The sequence below is a fragment of the Nestor notabilis genome, unplaced genomic scaffold (genome assembly GCF_000696875.1).
Source record: "Nestor notabilis isolate BGI_N333 unplaced genomic scaffold, ASM69687v1 scaffold10417, whole genome shotgun sequence".
Lineage (NCBI taxonomy): Eukaryota > Metazoa > Chordata > Aves > Psittaciformes > Psittacidae > Nestor > Nestor notabilis.
Window position 1 is genome coordinate 21,548 of NW_009937806.1, and position 14,986 is coordinate 36,533.

At 37.0% G+C, this 14,986-nt stretch overlaps 1 protein-coding gene across 1 annotated transcript in view; it reads right to left on the bottom strand.

Moving 5' to 3' along the window:
• IFNAR1 (interferon (alpha, beta and omega) receptor 1) overlaps positions 1–7,610 on the bottom strand; it is a 13,310-nt gene extending 5,700 nt beyond the window's left edge. Inside the window, exons 1-8 of the mRNA XM_010019020.1 lie at positions 7,574–7,610; positions 6,641–6,761; positions 4,965–5,158; positions 4,083–4,240; positions 3,915–3,919; positions 2,769–2,908; positions 1,752–1,866; positions 734–936 (exon numbers count right to left, since the gene is read on the bottom strand). Of these exons, the coding sequence (XP_010017322.1) occupies positions 734–936; positions 1,752–1,866; positions 2,769–2,908; positions 3,915–3,919; positions 4,083–4,240; positions 4,965–5,158; positions 6,641–6,761; positions 7,574–7,610 (973 nt within the window). The remainder of the gene's footprint in view (positions 1–733; positions 937–1,751; positions 1,867–2,768; positions 2,909–3,914; positions 3,920–4,082; positions 4,241–4,964; positions 5,159–6,640; positions 6,762–7,573) is intronic.
• Between the last annotated feature and the right edge of the window lie 7,376 nt (positions 7,611–14,986).

Sequence of the window (14,986 nt, forward strand, 5' to 3'; positions counted from 1 at the left end):
AACAGCTATTGATTCCATCTTCAATATGCAAGGCAATGGAATATTACCCTACATATTAGATTAACATTTCTTGACATTTATGACTGATTTGAAGTCAGACCTTTTAGTAAGGTCACATTTCTCACAAAAATCAAAAAGTGCAGCAAAAGATAAAAATTACTGTAATTTCATTCTGGAAAGCATTATGTATTTTTGACTTAGAAGTCACTATCTTTTAAGTCTGCTTTTTCATGAAGCTCTTCAGGGTTGTATGTCAATGTAATACTGTGTCAGCACAAAATTAGGTTGTACTGTGCAGGGGTAGAGTGAAGGAGGAGATGAAAGCAGATGCAGTAAGTTCCGAAATTATTTGAATTTGGCATCGTTTTTCTGAGATATCAAAAAGTGCTCCCTGTGAATAGAAGAAGTCAGGCTAGGGATAGTTCTAGTACAAACTCACAGCGATTAATGTAGTACACAGTGAGATTATAAAATGCCATACAACAGCAGCTTTATGGTTCAGTTTTGTAAAGCAAATGGTGTAATTCTAAATACAATGAAATACTGGCTGTGCTGAATGGAGAAGACCATGGAAAAAGCTCCTGTTTAACTTGATGAGGCCAGGATTCACAACATAGTTTCTGTAGGGGCACTATGTTTCAGTTTCATTAATCTAGCAAGTTTCTTTTTGCAAATAACAGCACCAGGTACAAGTTTGTTGAGAAATGAAAATTTAAGAAAACATGTTGCTTACTTGTTATCAAAGGATCTACTTTTACTTCATTAGACAAACATGATCTGCTATATTCATTTATGGCCTGCACACGGAGATAATAAAATCCAGAAGTAGCCGTGATGATAGATGAAAAATTGCATTGTGTATCAGTGATGTTTTCACACCCGTGTATATTAAGCCACTTCACTGAGTAATCATCATGAAGCTTCTTCAGATACCCTCTGCAAGAGATATTTTAATAGTTTTTGATGTGAGGCCTTTGAACTCAGGTGAAAAGCGGGGGAAAAAGAGCATGTTGACTTGTGTTACATAGGGCTTTTTTAATTTTGGAAGAATGGGCTCATTAGAAATTTCTCATATTTGGAATATCATTTTTTTCATCTATAACTGAAACAATGGAAATTAACTGGATCAGGAAATATGAATTAGTGCTTTATAAAGCCTCAATAGAAGAATTATGTATCAGTTTTAGAAATTTTTAAAATCCAAGTAATATTTTTCATATAGCTCCATTAACTCAAACGTTTTTCTGTCATGACAAAGGAATTCTAGAAGAATGCTAGACGTATCTCTTCATTTAGATGCTGACCACAATATTTGTGCAACAACCGGATACTGAGATACAGGTTCGCAGACATGATGGGGTTTTTTCCATGCTGGGATGTGACCAGAAATAATCAAATATGTGGACAATTGAAACCTTGAGTACCTGCATTTTTACTCACTTCTAGTCATCTAATTTCTTATGAAGCAATGCAAACATCTTTTAAAACTTAACATTTATTTAGTAGCCCATTCCAGCTGGTATTTACACTCTTAAAGAAGCCTAGTACCCTGAAATTATAGAGTATGATGTTATATGCAATCCTTTCAAATGCCACACTGTGTCCAGACGAGGTACCTCAATGTAACAATCAATAGCCACTTTCTGTAAGTATTTCACTTTAACTTCTAGTAACTATTTGCAAAATACAATGGATGGCATTTAGAATGACATAGCCTCTTTAAACAGAGATATGGAAAATGTTTAACTCACATGAGATACTGTACATTGTAGCTCACATGTTGTTTATACTGATTAGTCCAATGTAGATGAAATTGCATATTCAAAGCAAGAATTCTCAGATTTGTTGGACAGAGTACGTCATTCACTGCTCAAAATAAAAAGGAAAACAACAATTTCTTACTGAATGGGTATTTCTCATGTAAATGATCACGGTACACCTCCAATAATTAAAAAAATAATCTGTTTTCATTCATTATAAAGATGGCAAATCAAAGTCTGTGATATACACAGCATATTAAGCCTTTAGTAAAAACAAAACTTAAAAATCAATTCAGAAAAAATTAAGTGCAGAAACTTGAGATTAGTAGAAACAAACTCGTTCAGCAATAACTTTGAGAAAAATGCGTAAAATACATATGCATAAACATGAAGAAATTTTGATGTACCATCCATTCAATCTAATGTTTGACTTTTGACATTCCCACAGTTATTTTTTCCTGAAATAAACATTTAAAAGTACTTAAACTTACACCTGAAGAGAACACAAAAGAATTTAGACAAGCAAACAAACAACTGGTGGCAAACTGCCACTACGCCATTCTTCAGAATCCATAACAATAAACTCAAAGGCCTGCATAAAACCCAATATTATTTTAAGCTTAGCACAACTTCATATGCATTCACTTAGTGCCAAGTATACAAAAAGCTTTTGTTTTGCCTACATACACATCCCTTTCCTCCTCATTCAGTGACAAATTCAAAAACATCCTATTTTCCAAAATAAAGGAAGTAGCTTTTGCAATACAAATTCATGGGTGGAATTTGCCTCAGAGCAAAACTGGTTTTGTACTATTAAGACTAATATTGATTGGTGGTATATTTTATCTTGATTTAAATTGAAAATTTACATCACTGTCAAGATTGCTGTTATACAAAAATGAGTAAGAATGTAGCACTTCTGCCTATTTCTATTGCTTTAGAACAATTCACTTCCCAACAGTTTAAATTTAAGTAATCATTTTAAGATAAAACGATTTTACTCTGTACCTTTACGGGTTGTTTTTATACAACGAATGGGACTGAACAAGCCTTCTAGCAGCTCCAAATGAAGAGTTGCTTGAACTTTCAAACAATAGGTAGTGTCTGGTGCAAGATCATCAATTGTGTCAGTAGGAAAAATACTTTGACTTCTGAACTGTAAGAAACAATTGCAAACAGTATATGAAGATAACTGTTCTTCCTTATGAGCAGTATTTTTTTTTCCCCTTCTCCAGGTTTCAGCCCCATTTATATAATATGCCATAAAAGTGCTAAAATAGGGAATGGAGGACAATATAAAAGCTGAATAAGTGCTAAAGGGAAGTTCCAACTTAGCTACGTGACAGAGAGGAAGGAGCACATCATGCTCCTTTAACACATGAAAGTGTGGAGGGATTGTGGCACCGCTTTACATGATGCATAACTCAACACACAAAGATTCAGGCATACAGTCAGAAATAGTACACTTCCGTCCCTCAATTAATCGAGCAAACACTTCCTCCTCCCTCTCCTGCTACCTCTCTGCTTTCAGTTTACCAGACTTTTCAGCAACCAAACTTTGTACACAGCTTGTACTTAAATTAAAGCTTTTTCCCCCTGCTTTGACATGTAATGATTGTAACAAGGTCTTCAAAATCAACATAGATACTCTTCAATTCCTGCCCTAGTCTAGCTGGCACCCATTCCCCTAAAAGGATAGGGGAAAAAACCAACAACCCAGACTGCTTCTACTTTGGTCTTTACAGAATAGCTGTAGGTGCTGTACGATATGCACATTATGGCTTGGAAACTAGTTCACAAATTCAAGACCTCAAAAGAATCCTTAAAAACCCCAACCTACAGTGTAGAAACAGAGACTTCAGTTAATGACACAGAACAGTATAGTGACAGCTTTAGTCAAGCTGTATGGTCTCAGTAAGACCAAGCTAGCCTCTTCTCCCCTATATCTATGCCTTACTGTAAATGCTTCTTCCCACTGCCTTGACCTCTTTCCCCTCCCCGTTCCTGCTGGCTGAGGGTGGCTCCTGCTCCAACACATCTGAGATGGTTTCACCTTCTTCCTCATGCATTGGAAATTGGGTCCACAGAAATACGAACTCTTATCACAAAGTATCTAAGGCAATCCTCTTAGTAAAAACAACCAAAAAAGAAAACACCCTCTCCTCACTTTTAAGCTGCATAGCAATGGTTATACACAGTTACCTAATTAACCAACTCTTTATTTTAGAACATGAAGCAATAAAAAAGTACATCTGACAGTTATGTTAAGGTTAAAAAATAATAGTAGTAGTAATAATAATAATAAAAAATAAGTGATCATACCTCTGAATTTGATGAATTTTCCCAGATAACTAGTTTATATTTAAAATACAGAGGAGTTATCCACATTTTTCGGACCTGATTTTCTTCTGGAGGAGAAACCTTAATTTTTATGACTCCATTCACGGACTGCAACTCTATTCCTGGGGGCCCGATCTGAGCTGCAAATATTAAAGGGAAAAAAAAATAAATAAAAAAATAGAAAGTCAAGCATGATTATTTAAAAACACCAAAAAAGTAATTTACATTCATAAACCCACAGTAATTGCCTATAGTATCTTATTTTTAATTATTCTAAGACAGTAACAAGATCACAATAATTGCCTATAGGATTTTAGTTTTCATGAATCTCAGGCAGTATCTAATAGAAATCTATCCTAACAACCAACCACTGCTACCTGGTTCTAAAAGCAATGGAGTTAAAATGCAGTCTTAGTTATTGCATGGTTTTTAGAATCTACAGTGAAAGTCAGCGTAAGTTTTTCTAAAACATTCAAGGCACGAAACCTAGCTCAAAGAAATCAATGCCATGTTGAGGGAAGGCTTCAGCACCACACTATACTGTAATGACTGAAAAGTCACAAGATCAGAAGAAAACTTCCAGTAAAGTCCAATGTCAAAAAGGATTTTTTCTGAATTCTAGAAAAATACAGACTGACAGAAAACTCTGTCAGGAAAAAAGCATCACTTACAATAGTATTTCCCCCTTTCCAGAAAGAGAGAACCATAACATTTCATGACCTGCAAACACCTTAAATTATGCAAAGGTTGAGAAAACAACCAGCTCCTTTTGCTATGAGCAATGGAACCTACACGCATTTTTTCCACAGTCATGTGCTGAAGAACGTTTAACTAAAAATGTTACAGTATATATGGAACTCATACCTATAAAATATGGAATCATTTCAAAAACGCTAGACCACGGAGACACTTCTTCCCTTCTTTCAGCCCTTATACGCACATGATACATATCATAATATTCAGTTATTGCTGAGGAAAAGTCACATTCTGTGCAAGTAACATTTTGACACCCAGGCAACCCCTTCCACTCTGTTCCATTTGGCTCAGATTCTTCAAACCTGTAAGAAAGAAAACACCCCCAAAAATAAAACTAATACACAATTTAAGTCTTGAGATTCTTTTTCCTATTCTTCTTAATGCTAGTAAGTGTCACACCATTTAATGCTGTTTCATCACCAGCACCAATGCAATCAATGTTATCTACTTAGTTACCCTGGAATTCATACTGCAATTTTAATTCATTAATTGAATCTATTAATTTATTAAGTTAACCTCATTGCCAAAGGTTAACTATCACTCTGAAAAGTCTGAGCTTGCTTTATTCACCATGTAAACACACAGTGTCAGAAAACAACATTAAAGAATTGTCAAAATCCAGAATTATATCGCTAGTACACAATCCTGGGCTGGCAAGGATTTTATAAGTCATCAGAAGAAATTTAAAAGTCCTGCTGGCAAGATGTGCTTAAAAGAGTATAAAAGAAGCAAAAACAACCCCCCAATTCTGACATTAGCAAATAATGTAGATTAGGGGGAAAGAAAGAAAGGAGAAAATGGGAGTTCAGCACTAAGTGTTGGAATAATTAGCTTTATAGAAGCTATTTTTCTTGTGAGTTAACAGACATACACACCTCATTTAAGAAAGAGACATTTCATACAGAGATTAAGTACGTCCTGACCAGAAGAGAGGCACAGACTTTAAATAGTAATTGTTTATTCTCAATTCCTATTTTATCTTTCAGTATTAAGACCAGTATTATGCTTTTAAAATAAAACTATTTTCAAAGTGTCTCTTTCTCATCTACGCATCGAATATGATGAGTTGTTTGGCGGTTTGTTTTTTTTTAATAAACCTAAAATTATACACTAGGCAATCCTAAAATCAAGAACTTCAGTGATTTTGTCATAGAAGTGTTTCTGAATATTTACTTGTCAGGAAAATACAAATATTTGCAAAATAAAGAACGTATAAAACCAAGCAAACATTTAAGAACAAAAATTGTTTCATCTCGTGATTAAAATTTGCAGATGAGAAATCTAGATTCATAAATACTGACAAATTATCAAAAAACTACACTGAAAATTCTCTCAAAATCTGCATGTGTGGCCACAATGTACCTTAATTTAAAAACAAAACAAACACACACAATGCTGTCACACAGAAAGAAAACCAAAAAATCAAACCCAAACCCAAATAACCAGAGAATAAATAAATCTAAATACTACATTTCTAAGTGCAACAGTTAATCTTCTCAAAGAACTGCTTAATTGTTAAGCATTACTACCAGGGGTGTTCTGCATTTATAACATGTCACAATTGGTGAACAGTCTAATTTTACACATGAATTAGAAAAATGAAGGACAATGCTCAGATTCCACTTCATTTCAAGACTTGATCTTCGTGTCCTCTACTTTCTGGATTTCAAACCATCTCCAGGAGTTTTATGTGACAGTATCGAGAAGTATAGTAATTAATTAATATGTTCCTCTACCCAAATACGTGCCAGACATTGCTGTCTTAGAATAAAATTACTACTTACCACCTGTATTCTGCTGAAAATGTCACATTGGTATCATTCCCAGTGTAGTTCCATCTTAGAGTGAAATTTGTATTTACAACATAGACCTGGATATCCTCTGGACTCTTCAGATTAGTTTGGTCTACAAGAAAGTAACATAAAGGTATATAAAGATTGGGATAAGTAACTTGTACATGACTCAGGAATAACTTCTGTTAAAAAAAGAAGTAGAAAGTTACAGTGAAACAACAAAACATACAAGAGTTAAGAAAACACCACGCTACTCAAATGACACTTCAATATACAGCTCAGAAGTGCCATATATATGTATATCAGAGGTACATCAGGTAGCTCCTCTGCCTGTTTGACTATATGGCTCCTTCCCTCTGTGCTTAAAATCTTTCTCCACGCACCCTTTTTAAAAAGGTCTATACAGTTGTAACATTCAAGGCCTTTGTTCACCTTTGATTATAAGCAGTCTGAAATGCCTTTAAACTCGTATTTTATTAGTTGGATTCAACATCTGGATCTCAGCTGCAAACTGCTAGGGATTGACCTAATGCTGTCATTTCACAGTTGTGAAACAGACTGAGCATAGCAGATTTGTTTTATGTTGCGTGTTACTCCCATAAATTAAATCTATTGAGCATAAATCCCTTCAAGCAATGCTCCATCACATAGCAGATCTTGTATCATGCTCATGGTAATCCTGGGTTTTCTTTTACACAAAGAGCAGTGCTTATGGACTTATGGAGGGCAAGTGCTAAGTCTCAGGACACATATAAGAATGTCCATAACATCAAGGGAAGGACCAGCTAATGAGAAAACATAACAGGCAGCTTGCCAACAGGAGGAAAGCAATCATGCTAGAATCATCTGTCGGAGAGCTTGCTCTCTCCTCTATTTTCCACCTTTCAAAAAATAATTTAAAAACCCCAACTGCCTCGTAATTACCTTGTACTCCACTTCCTACAGAAGACTTCTTTACCATTAGCTTTGAGGTATGCAAAATCCTAAGTGTTCCATATGAGATACAATTAAAGTATCAGAGGACAGATGAGAGTAACAGTGCTGTGGCAAAAGGAGTTACTCCCATACTTACAGAAATTGAAGCTTATCCAGCTGTTCCTCCTAAAGGTACTTTGTTTTGAATTACTTCATAGCAGTGTATGGCACTGCTTCAAAGCGGTGCTGCAAGAAAATTTCAATCAGGGCTGAAAGTTCGGACTGCAAGTTTTCTTTACCAGAAACTAAACCAGACTGTGGCTTACAGAGCAAAGGGAAACAGTGTGAAGGCACAGGGAACATGTGTGAACTGAGGAAACCTCAGGCAGAAGTCATTAAAATTATACCAAAACCTCTAATCAAGAATATCCAGATTTACAGAGCTTAAACTTCATCTAAATCCTTCTGCCAGGTACTGCTGACAACCCAGGTTATGTACAATTTAGGCAGCAAATACCTCTGTCCTCTAAGAATGCACTTTAATCTTCTAACACATCAGGAGAAAAACAATAAAATCAACAAAATAATTAAAAAAAAAAAAAATCAAATCACCACAGACACCTCTGGCTTGACTTTCTATTTTTAATCAGTTATGTGTTACATTATTAATCACTTTCCAACAGCTACAACTTCCAAAACCACATGTTACTGACCATGCCTCTGAAACTGCTTTTTGATTTTATTAGGAAGAAATCAGAACAAATACATTCTATTTCTCCTGGACAACCAAAGTCTGTTTGCACATCTAATGGGTTATCTTGAATTTGATTTTCACAGTGGCTCTTCCTTGCCAAAACTGTTTCATATTTTACATGATGACCAAGTTTTCCTTACAAAAAAGAAAGGTACGTGGAAAAGTAATCTATAAACTGAGGCCTGAAATGTCTTTTTGGAGTCCCAGAGTTGAAGTGGTATCCACAGATTACTGACTTTTGCAAATGACTCCTGAAAGCACAAAACTTGAAAATAATTCAATAAAACCCTGTGGATCCCACTACAGAAGTTTCTTTCACAATGCATTAATTTGTTAATCCTCTAAACTGAAAGATTAAGATAAAACCAGAGAGTGACAAACCATATTTGATCATCAGAAAATAAGAAAGCAAAGGAAATAACTCTTTTTTCAGACATTTATCTAACAGATGGCTACAGTTCAGCCAAAAAGCTTACGATAACAAAGGCAGCTAGTTCAGATTTTTGCAAAAAAATAGCAATTGTGACTATTTATAGCCCTTCACAAAGGAAATACTTGCTTCATAGGAAAACATTATTTTCACTTTATTTGAGAATGTTTGTATCAAGAATCAAAAAGCCTGGAACAAAAAAGTTCCACGGGCTTTTCATCATCATCATCATCATAATGAAAAGGAAAAAAACCCACAACTCTGCTATTACCATAGAAAGTGTAAGCCTGTCAGAGCCACCAAATTTGTCTGAAAAATACCACCACCTATGGGAATTGATAGATTGAATGTTATAATCTTGCTTAGCAAAACTCATTGCTTTATGACCCAGTGGAAGATTATTTAAGTGTTGTGATACAGCATAACACTTTCCATTTCAGTTGTAAAAAAACATCAACAGATTGACATTATTCACATCTAAAGTGCAGGGTAGTATACTTCTCCCTGTAAATATGTGTATTCTTGTGTTTGCAGAGACCTAAAAAATATAATTCATACACTCAATCTGTTTAAATATTTATTTGTAAAAGATCTTACTAAACAGTATGATGAAAAACTTGTTTCAAACCATCTTTTTGGAATGTAATTCAACTGCTGACATTTGAATAGCCTCCTAGAGCAGACAGGAAGCGAGATCTGGTTTCCTGAATTCTCTAGGAGCACACACACCAGGTTTAAAAACTTCCCATGGCAGTACTAAACTTCTAGAAGTCTAGGAGAGTCCCAACGTAGATTCTTTACCCTGAACAACATAAAACCTCAGAGTAAACCACAAAAATGTAGGATTAGATAAGACATAGTATTAGCTGAGAACAACAACGCACCTCCAGAGCTCCAACACTGAAAAAAATGCTACTGTATCTTAAGACTATTATTTTTGTTTGCCTTGGTAGAATTTAAAATATTCACTGCACTTCCAGAGTATCTTTTCCATATTTTCAAATTCTTATACAAAGCATGAAGTTTTACAATAAACATTTCTCATTTGAGGTCAGATAGGAAAAAGGAAGCCTGGAAGCAGAAACAAAATGGTTTCAAGACTCTTGTTCTAACAAGATACACTGTCTTGCCAAGTTATAAATACATGCTGATGTAAGACATCCAACTAACATTTTAATAGGACAGCTTTTTCTAAAGCTGGTAAATACCACAGCAAATAATCATATCCTTTCTGTGGATAGGAACAGTATTGTAAACAAACAGCTCTGGATTCTAACGTTTGGAAGACAATACAGTATTCCAGTCCTGGAGTAGGAGCACACACGGAGAACTAGAAGGGATTTATTCCAGCACAGCTTTGGTTAAAGGCCCAAAAGATGACTGTCGCAAGTCTTGGGTTTGATTGCCTTTTTCTCCGAGAACTTCCTCATGCAAGTTTGAACAAGGCTGGACTCCATCTTGACATTTAACCTTTTTTAATCCTCCTTACAAACTGCTGAAACAAGCTATTTTCAGTGTCACACGATCACCTTTACAGAATCATCTTTACAGAACTTTAAGAAACAGAATCATGCTATTCAGAGACATCACCTGTAAAATTAACTTAAAATCCATTACAGGGTTTAAAGTAACTTGTACCAATTACAATTCAGGGAATTTTCAGAAAGTTGTTCAATGTTATGTTCAACAACAATGTACAAGTGTGAGAGCACTTACAGTTGGTGCACAGCAATGGTCAAAAAGGGAGAAAGTTGGAAACTGCCATGGAATTAAGGGAGTAAAATAGAAAGCTTAATGTCATTATATAAATCCAAGTTAGACTTATTTTCCAACATTGCATGCAGCTCTAGAGTGCCCACTCTCATAGGCAGATAGCAGAGCAGAATAAGGCAGAGAAGGGTGACAAGGAGGTACGGAACAGCTTCTGTCCTGGGAAGAATCAGAACATGATTCTTCAGCCTGAAAATGAGATGGAGGGGAGAATATGACAGATCTACAGGCACCTAGTGAGTGGCATGAAGAATGCAAGATTGTTTGCTGTTGTCTTAGCACTAAGCTGAAAGCATCAAATCAACCACGACTCTGCTCTAAGCAAACAAATCAAACTGCTGCTTTACTGGATGCTTAGTCAACCTATGGAATTCCTTCCCCTAGAACCCGGTGAATGCTCAACTCTTACCAGGCTTATGAACTCAAAAGTGAAATACAAAGTCTCGACACTACAGACTGCCATAGCACTACGTTGTGAAGTGTCACTGTATACTCGAGTTTTTATTCTTTCCTACTCTGCTACCAACCACTGCTGTAGATGAACACTGGACTGGGCAGCTTTTTGCCTTCATCTGGTATAAAGCACAACAGGAAAAAAAACCCTGAAAAAATCCACAACGCTCTTCGTAGACCTATCTCGAGCTTGATTAGGTGCTATTCCTCGCCTTGGTCAGAAAACCGGATTATTGCTTCAGCTCCCAGTCCTGACTGACAACTGAATTATCTTCACCACGGAAACAAATTTCTACCCAAATTCAAACACTTATTAATTGAGGTTTCCAGGTCACAATTATGCTCTTTCATCTGTTCATCTCCTGCTGCAGGTAAGAAGAGGAATATAATTAGCCAGCTACAAGTTTATGCTCTGAGGAATGTCTTTGGTTGAAATTTGTTGAAAGTTAATCATCACCAATCCAACTCTAACCATTCTATGATTTACATTAGCTATTATGAAGAAGCTCTTCACTATGAGGGTGCTGAGGCACCGGCACAGGTTGCCCAGAGAAGCTGTGGCTGCCCCACCCCTGGCAGTGTTCAAGGCCAGGCTGGATGCGGCTTTGAGCAACCTGGTCTACTGGAAGGTGTCCTTGCCCATGGCAGGGGATTTGAACTAGATGATCTTTAAGGTCCTTTCCAACCCAAACTATCCTGTGATGATATGAATTTTAACACTTCCTAATCACCCATTCATATATTTGAAGTACAGAAACTGAGCTGGAAGAAACCTTGTAAGGTCACCTGTATTTCACATGGAAGAAATCAGGTGGCCAATTCTACATACATAACAGATGTTTGCATAGAGATGCCCTATAGTTTCCACCACCAAACAACGTATTTTTTGCAGGCCTTCAATCTGAAATGTTTTGCTATCCTTACCACTAGAGATTAGGGAAAGCTTTCTGTAAATCAAAAGCAAATAACTCCCACATCAGATTTCCTAATAGATTCTGCTGCAGGTCTGAATCTTTGCAGAACAGATCCAAGTTTCCTTACAGCAAGGACACTTGCTTAGATGTTGTTCATAGTCCATGAATTTACGTACTGCAAAACCCAGAGTCGAACCTATGTCTCCTCTAAGCACATTTAGACCATGTAATTTTGTCAATGTATATCAAAACACAATATTCTTTAAGTCAGTATACTTGAAAACTACGTTAAAAATGACTAACAATGAAAACTGAATGGCAGCAACAATTCTTTTAGTTTTTCTTTTAAACCAAATTTTCTAGCTTTCTGAATGACTTTTATTGTTCTCTTTTGCATTCTCTCCAAATGGTTGAACTTGCTTGAAACAGTATGCCGCAGAAAATGACAGTACTCCAGTTGAGATTAATAAATGGAAATGTAGCTTACAAAACACATGACCCAACTTCTTCATTCTCATTAGCACTGCTGTGCCCCAGTACGTGGGGGGTTTTCTACAGCACTGCACTTAAACTTCTGCACATAAATTACAAGGCATTGTAACATTGCATCTTCCCCCCCCCCCTTGAACTGATATTTAGACCATCCTTTGCCATTCTCTCTTTGCCTACACAGCCCTAACGCGTCCTTTTCCAATACTAGCATACCTTTTCCTGGAGTATTTCTCCAGTTTGTTAGGATACTTCTCAATTCTATGCCTACTTTTCAAAACCTCTGTGAGCTCCTCCCACTTAGTTATGTATGGATTTAATAAGCTTACACTGTTCTACCACACATATTACCAGCAGAACCCACTTGATATATCCTTCCCTCTTGACAGTGAACTGAAAACAATCTTGATGAGCTGGAAAAAAATCATACATAATTTTTTCCAATATGCTTAAGATATTAATATACAATATAGATTCAAAAGCAATACTAAACCAAAATACATGCAATTGGAGCTCCTCTAGCTGAACAGCCTTTTATTTTAGTATAGCAGAAATTCATTTCACATGACATTTGTTCTCAGTACTACAGACATGCATAGACAATACACCCGTCCATCCTTTCACATAATACTCCTTATTTCCAGTAAGTGTTTTGTGTTTTCTTCTCTAATTAATTTTCTTAAATCCCAATGAACAACAATCCAGGAATGAAGGAGTAAACTCAGTAAAGTTTAATTACCAGATCAATTTTGTGATTTAGTTAGAAACCAGATATGCAAAGTAATATCTAAAAATCAAGACGCCTTCTTGGCTTATTTTACCAATTATTATTTTACCAGAAATTTAAACTGAATTCATGTTTCTTCGCTTAAAGCATAACAACACTTTGGTGTTCAGGACAACACTGAGAGATTAGACTTTATGGAAAGAAGAGGTTAAAGAGAAGCTTTTAGCACAATTGCCTATCTCCCTTTCCCTGTAAAATTTTAATGAACTAAAATAAATACAAAACTGTTCTAATAGAGAAACATCGCTATTTATAATATTTTAAGTAATATTTTCAGTAAATGATGGTTGAAAATAACATTACAGAACAGCAAAAACTACTCAGCATCAGAAGAAAGTAGTCTTGCAAGACAGAAATATACTCCCTTAAGAGAAAGCAAAGGGGAAATCCCATCAGGAGTACATAACGGCTCAATGATTATCACATTAAGTATGAGGTAGAACCAATGGAAACTTTAAGTCAACCTTTCAGTACAGGAAGGAAAGGAAGCCTGTTACGTGTAATATTAAAAGAGAAGAAGAAAAAAAAAAGCCACAGCCAAACACACACCAAAACGATTCAATTGTTATTGGGCAGAACTGTTCTGTGGGCAGAAAGGGGCTCTAGAGAACTAGGCAGAATTCTTACTGCAAGAACTTTTCTACAGGAGCAGCAGAGAGGAACTGCTGGTTTTGACAAGGTAGAAGGTGAGAGGTCACTGTAGCAGAGCAATGACTTCTAATTTTAAAATTAGTATGTGGCATGTTAGTCATTTACTATAACATGCGTGGGTTGATCAAGGTAGCTGCGTGTATCACATGCTTCCAGTTTGGGGATGCAGGAATATAATTTACTTAAGCCCAGCTCATACAGGCTACACGACACTTCCTTGAAAAAGGTTTTGTTCAGTATTTTTCTTGCTGCTTAAAGATGTAAGAAGAGGCACATAGTACTATCTTGCAAGATAAAATCCTCACCCTGAAATTCTACTACTCTTATTCCCTCATTTATACTTCAGGTGCTGTCAGATTAGACTGAGATGCCTTTCAATCACAGAATCATTAGGGTTGGAAGGGACCTCTGGAAATTATCCAATCCAACCCCCCTGCCAACGCAGGGCCACCTCGAGCAGGTTACACAGGAATGCGTCCAGTTGGGTTTTTAACATCTCCAGAGAGGGAGACTCCAGGACCTCCCTGGGCAGCCTGTTCCAGGGTTCTGCCACCCTCAATATAAAGAAGTTCTTGCTCATCTTGAGGTGAAACTTCTTGTGTTTTAGTTTATGGCCATTGCTCCTCATCCTGCCACTGGACATGTCTGAAAAGAGCTTGGCATCACCCTCCTCGCACCTTATTTGCATTAATGAGGTCCCGTCTCAGTCTTCTCTTCTCTAGACCAAACAGGCCTAGCTCCCACAATCTCTCCTCATGAGAGATGCTCCAGACCCCTGATCATCCCTGCAGCCCTCCATAGGACCCAAAGCGGAAGCAAATCAATGCAACTCAAAACCGATTGGCCCCACACTTAAGCTAGAGCCGCTGCAACTCATAGATAGCAAGTTGAGCCTGAAGATGTGGAGCCAAATGAAACCAGACGAGATGAAGACGGCTACTTACTGAACGCTCGAGTTGAACCCAAGGCCCTGGACGCAAACCTAGCCCCACTTACCCAGGCAGGGAGGCAGGCACACCTACCCAGACACAAGGTCTGTATGCCTTTGCATCCCTGCAACGGGCTCCGGGACCACGTCCCCTCTCCCAGCGCCGCAGGACCGAAGCGGGAGACACCGAAGCGGGAGACACCGAAGCGGGAGACACCGAAGCGGCACGTCTCCGCCGGTGACTGC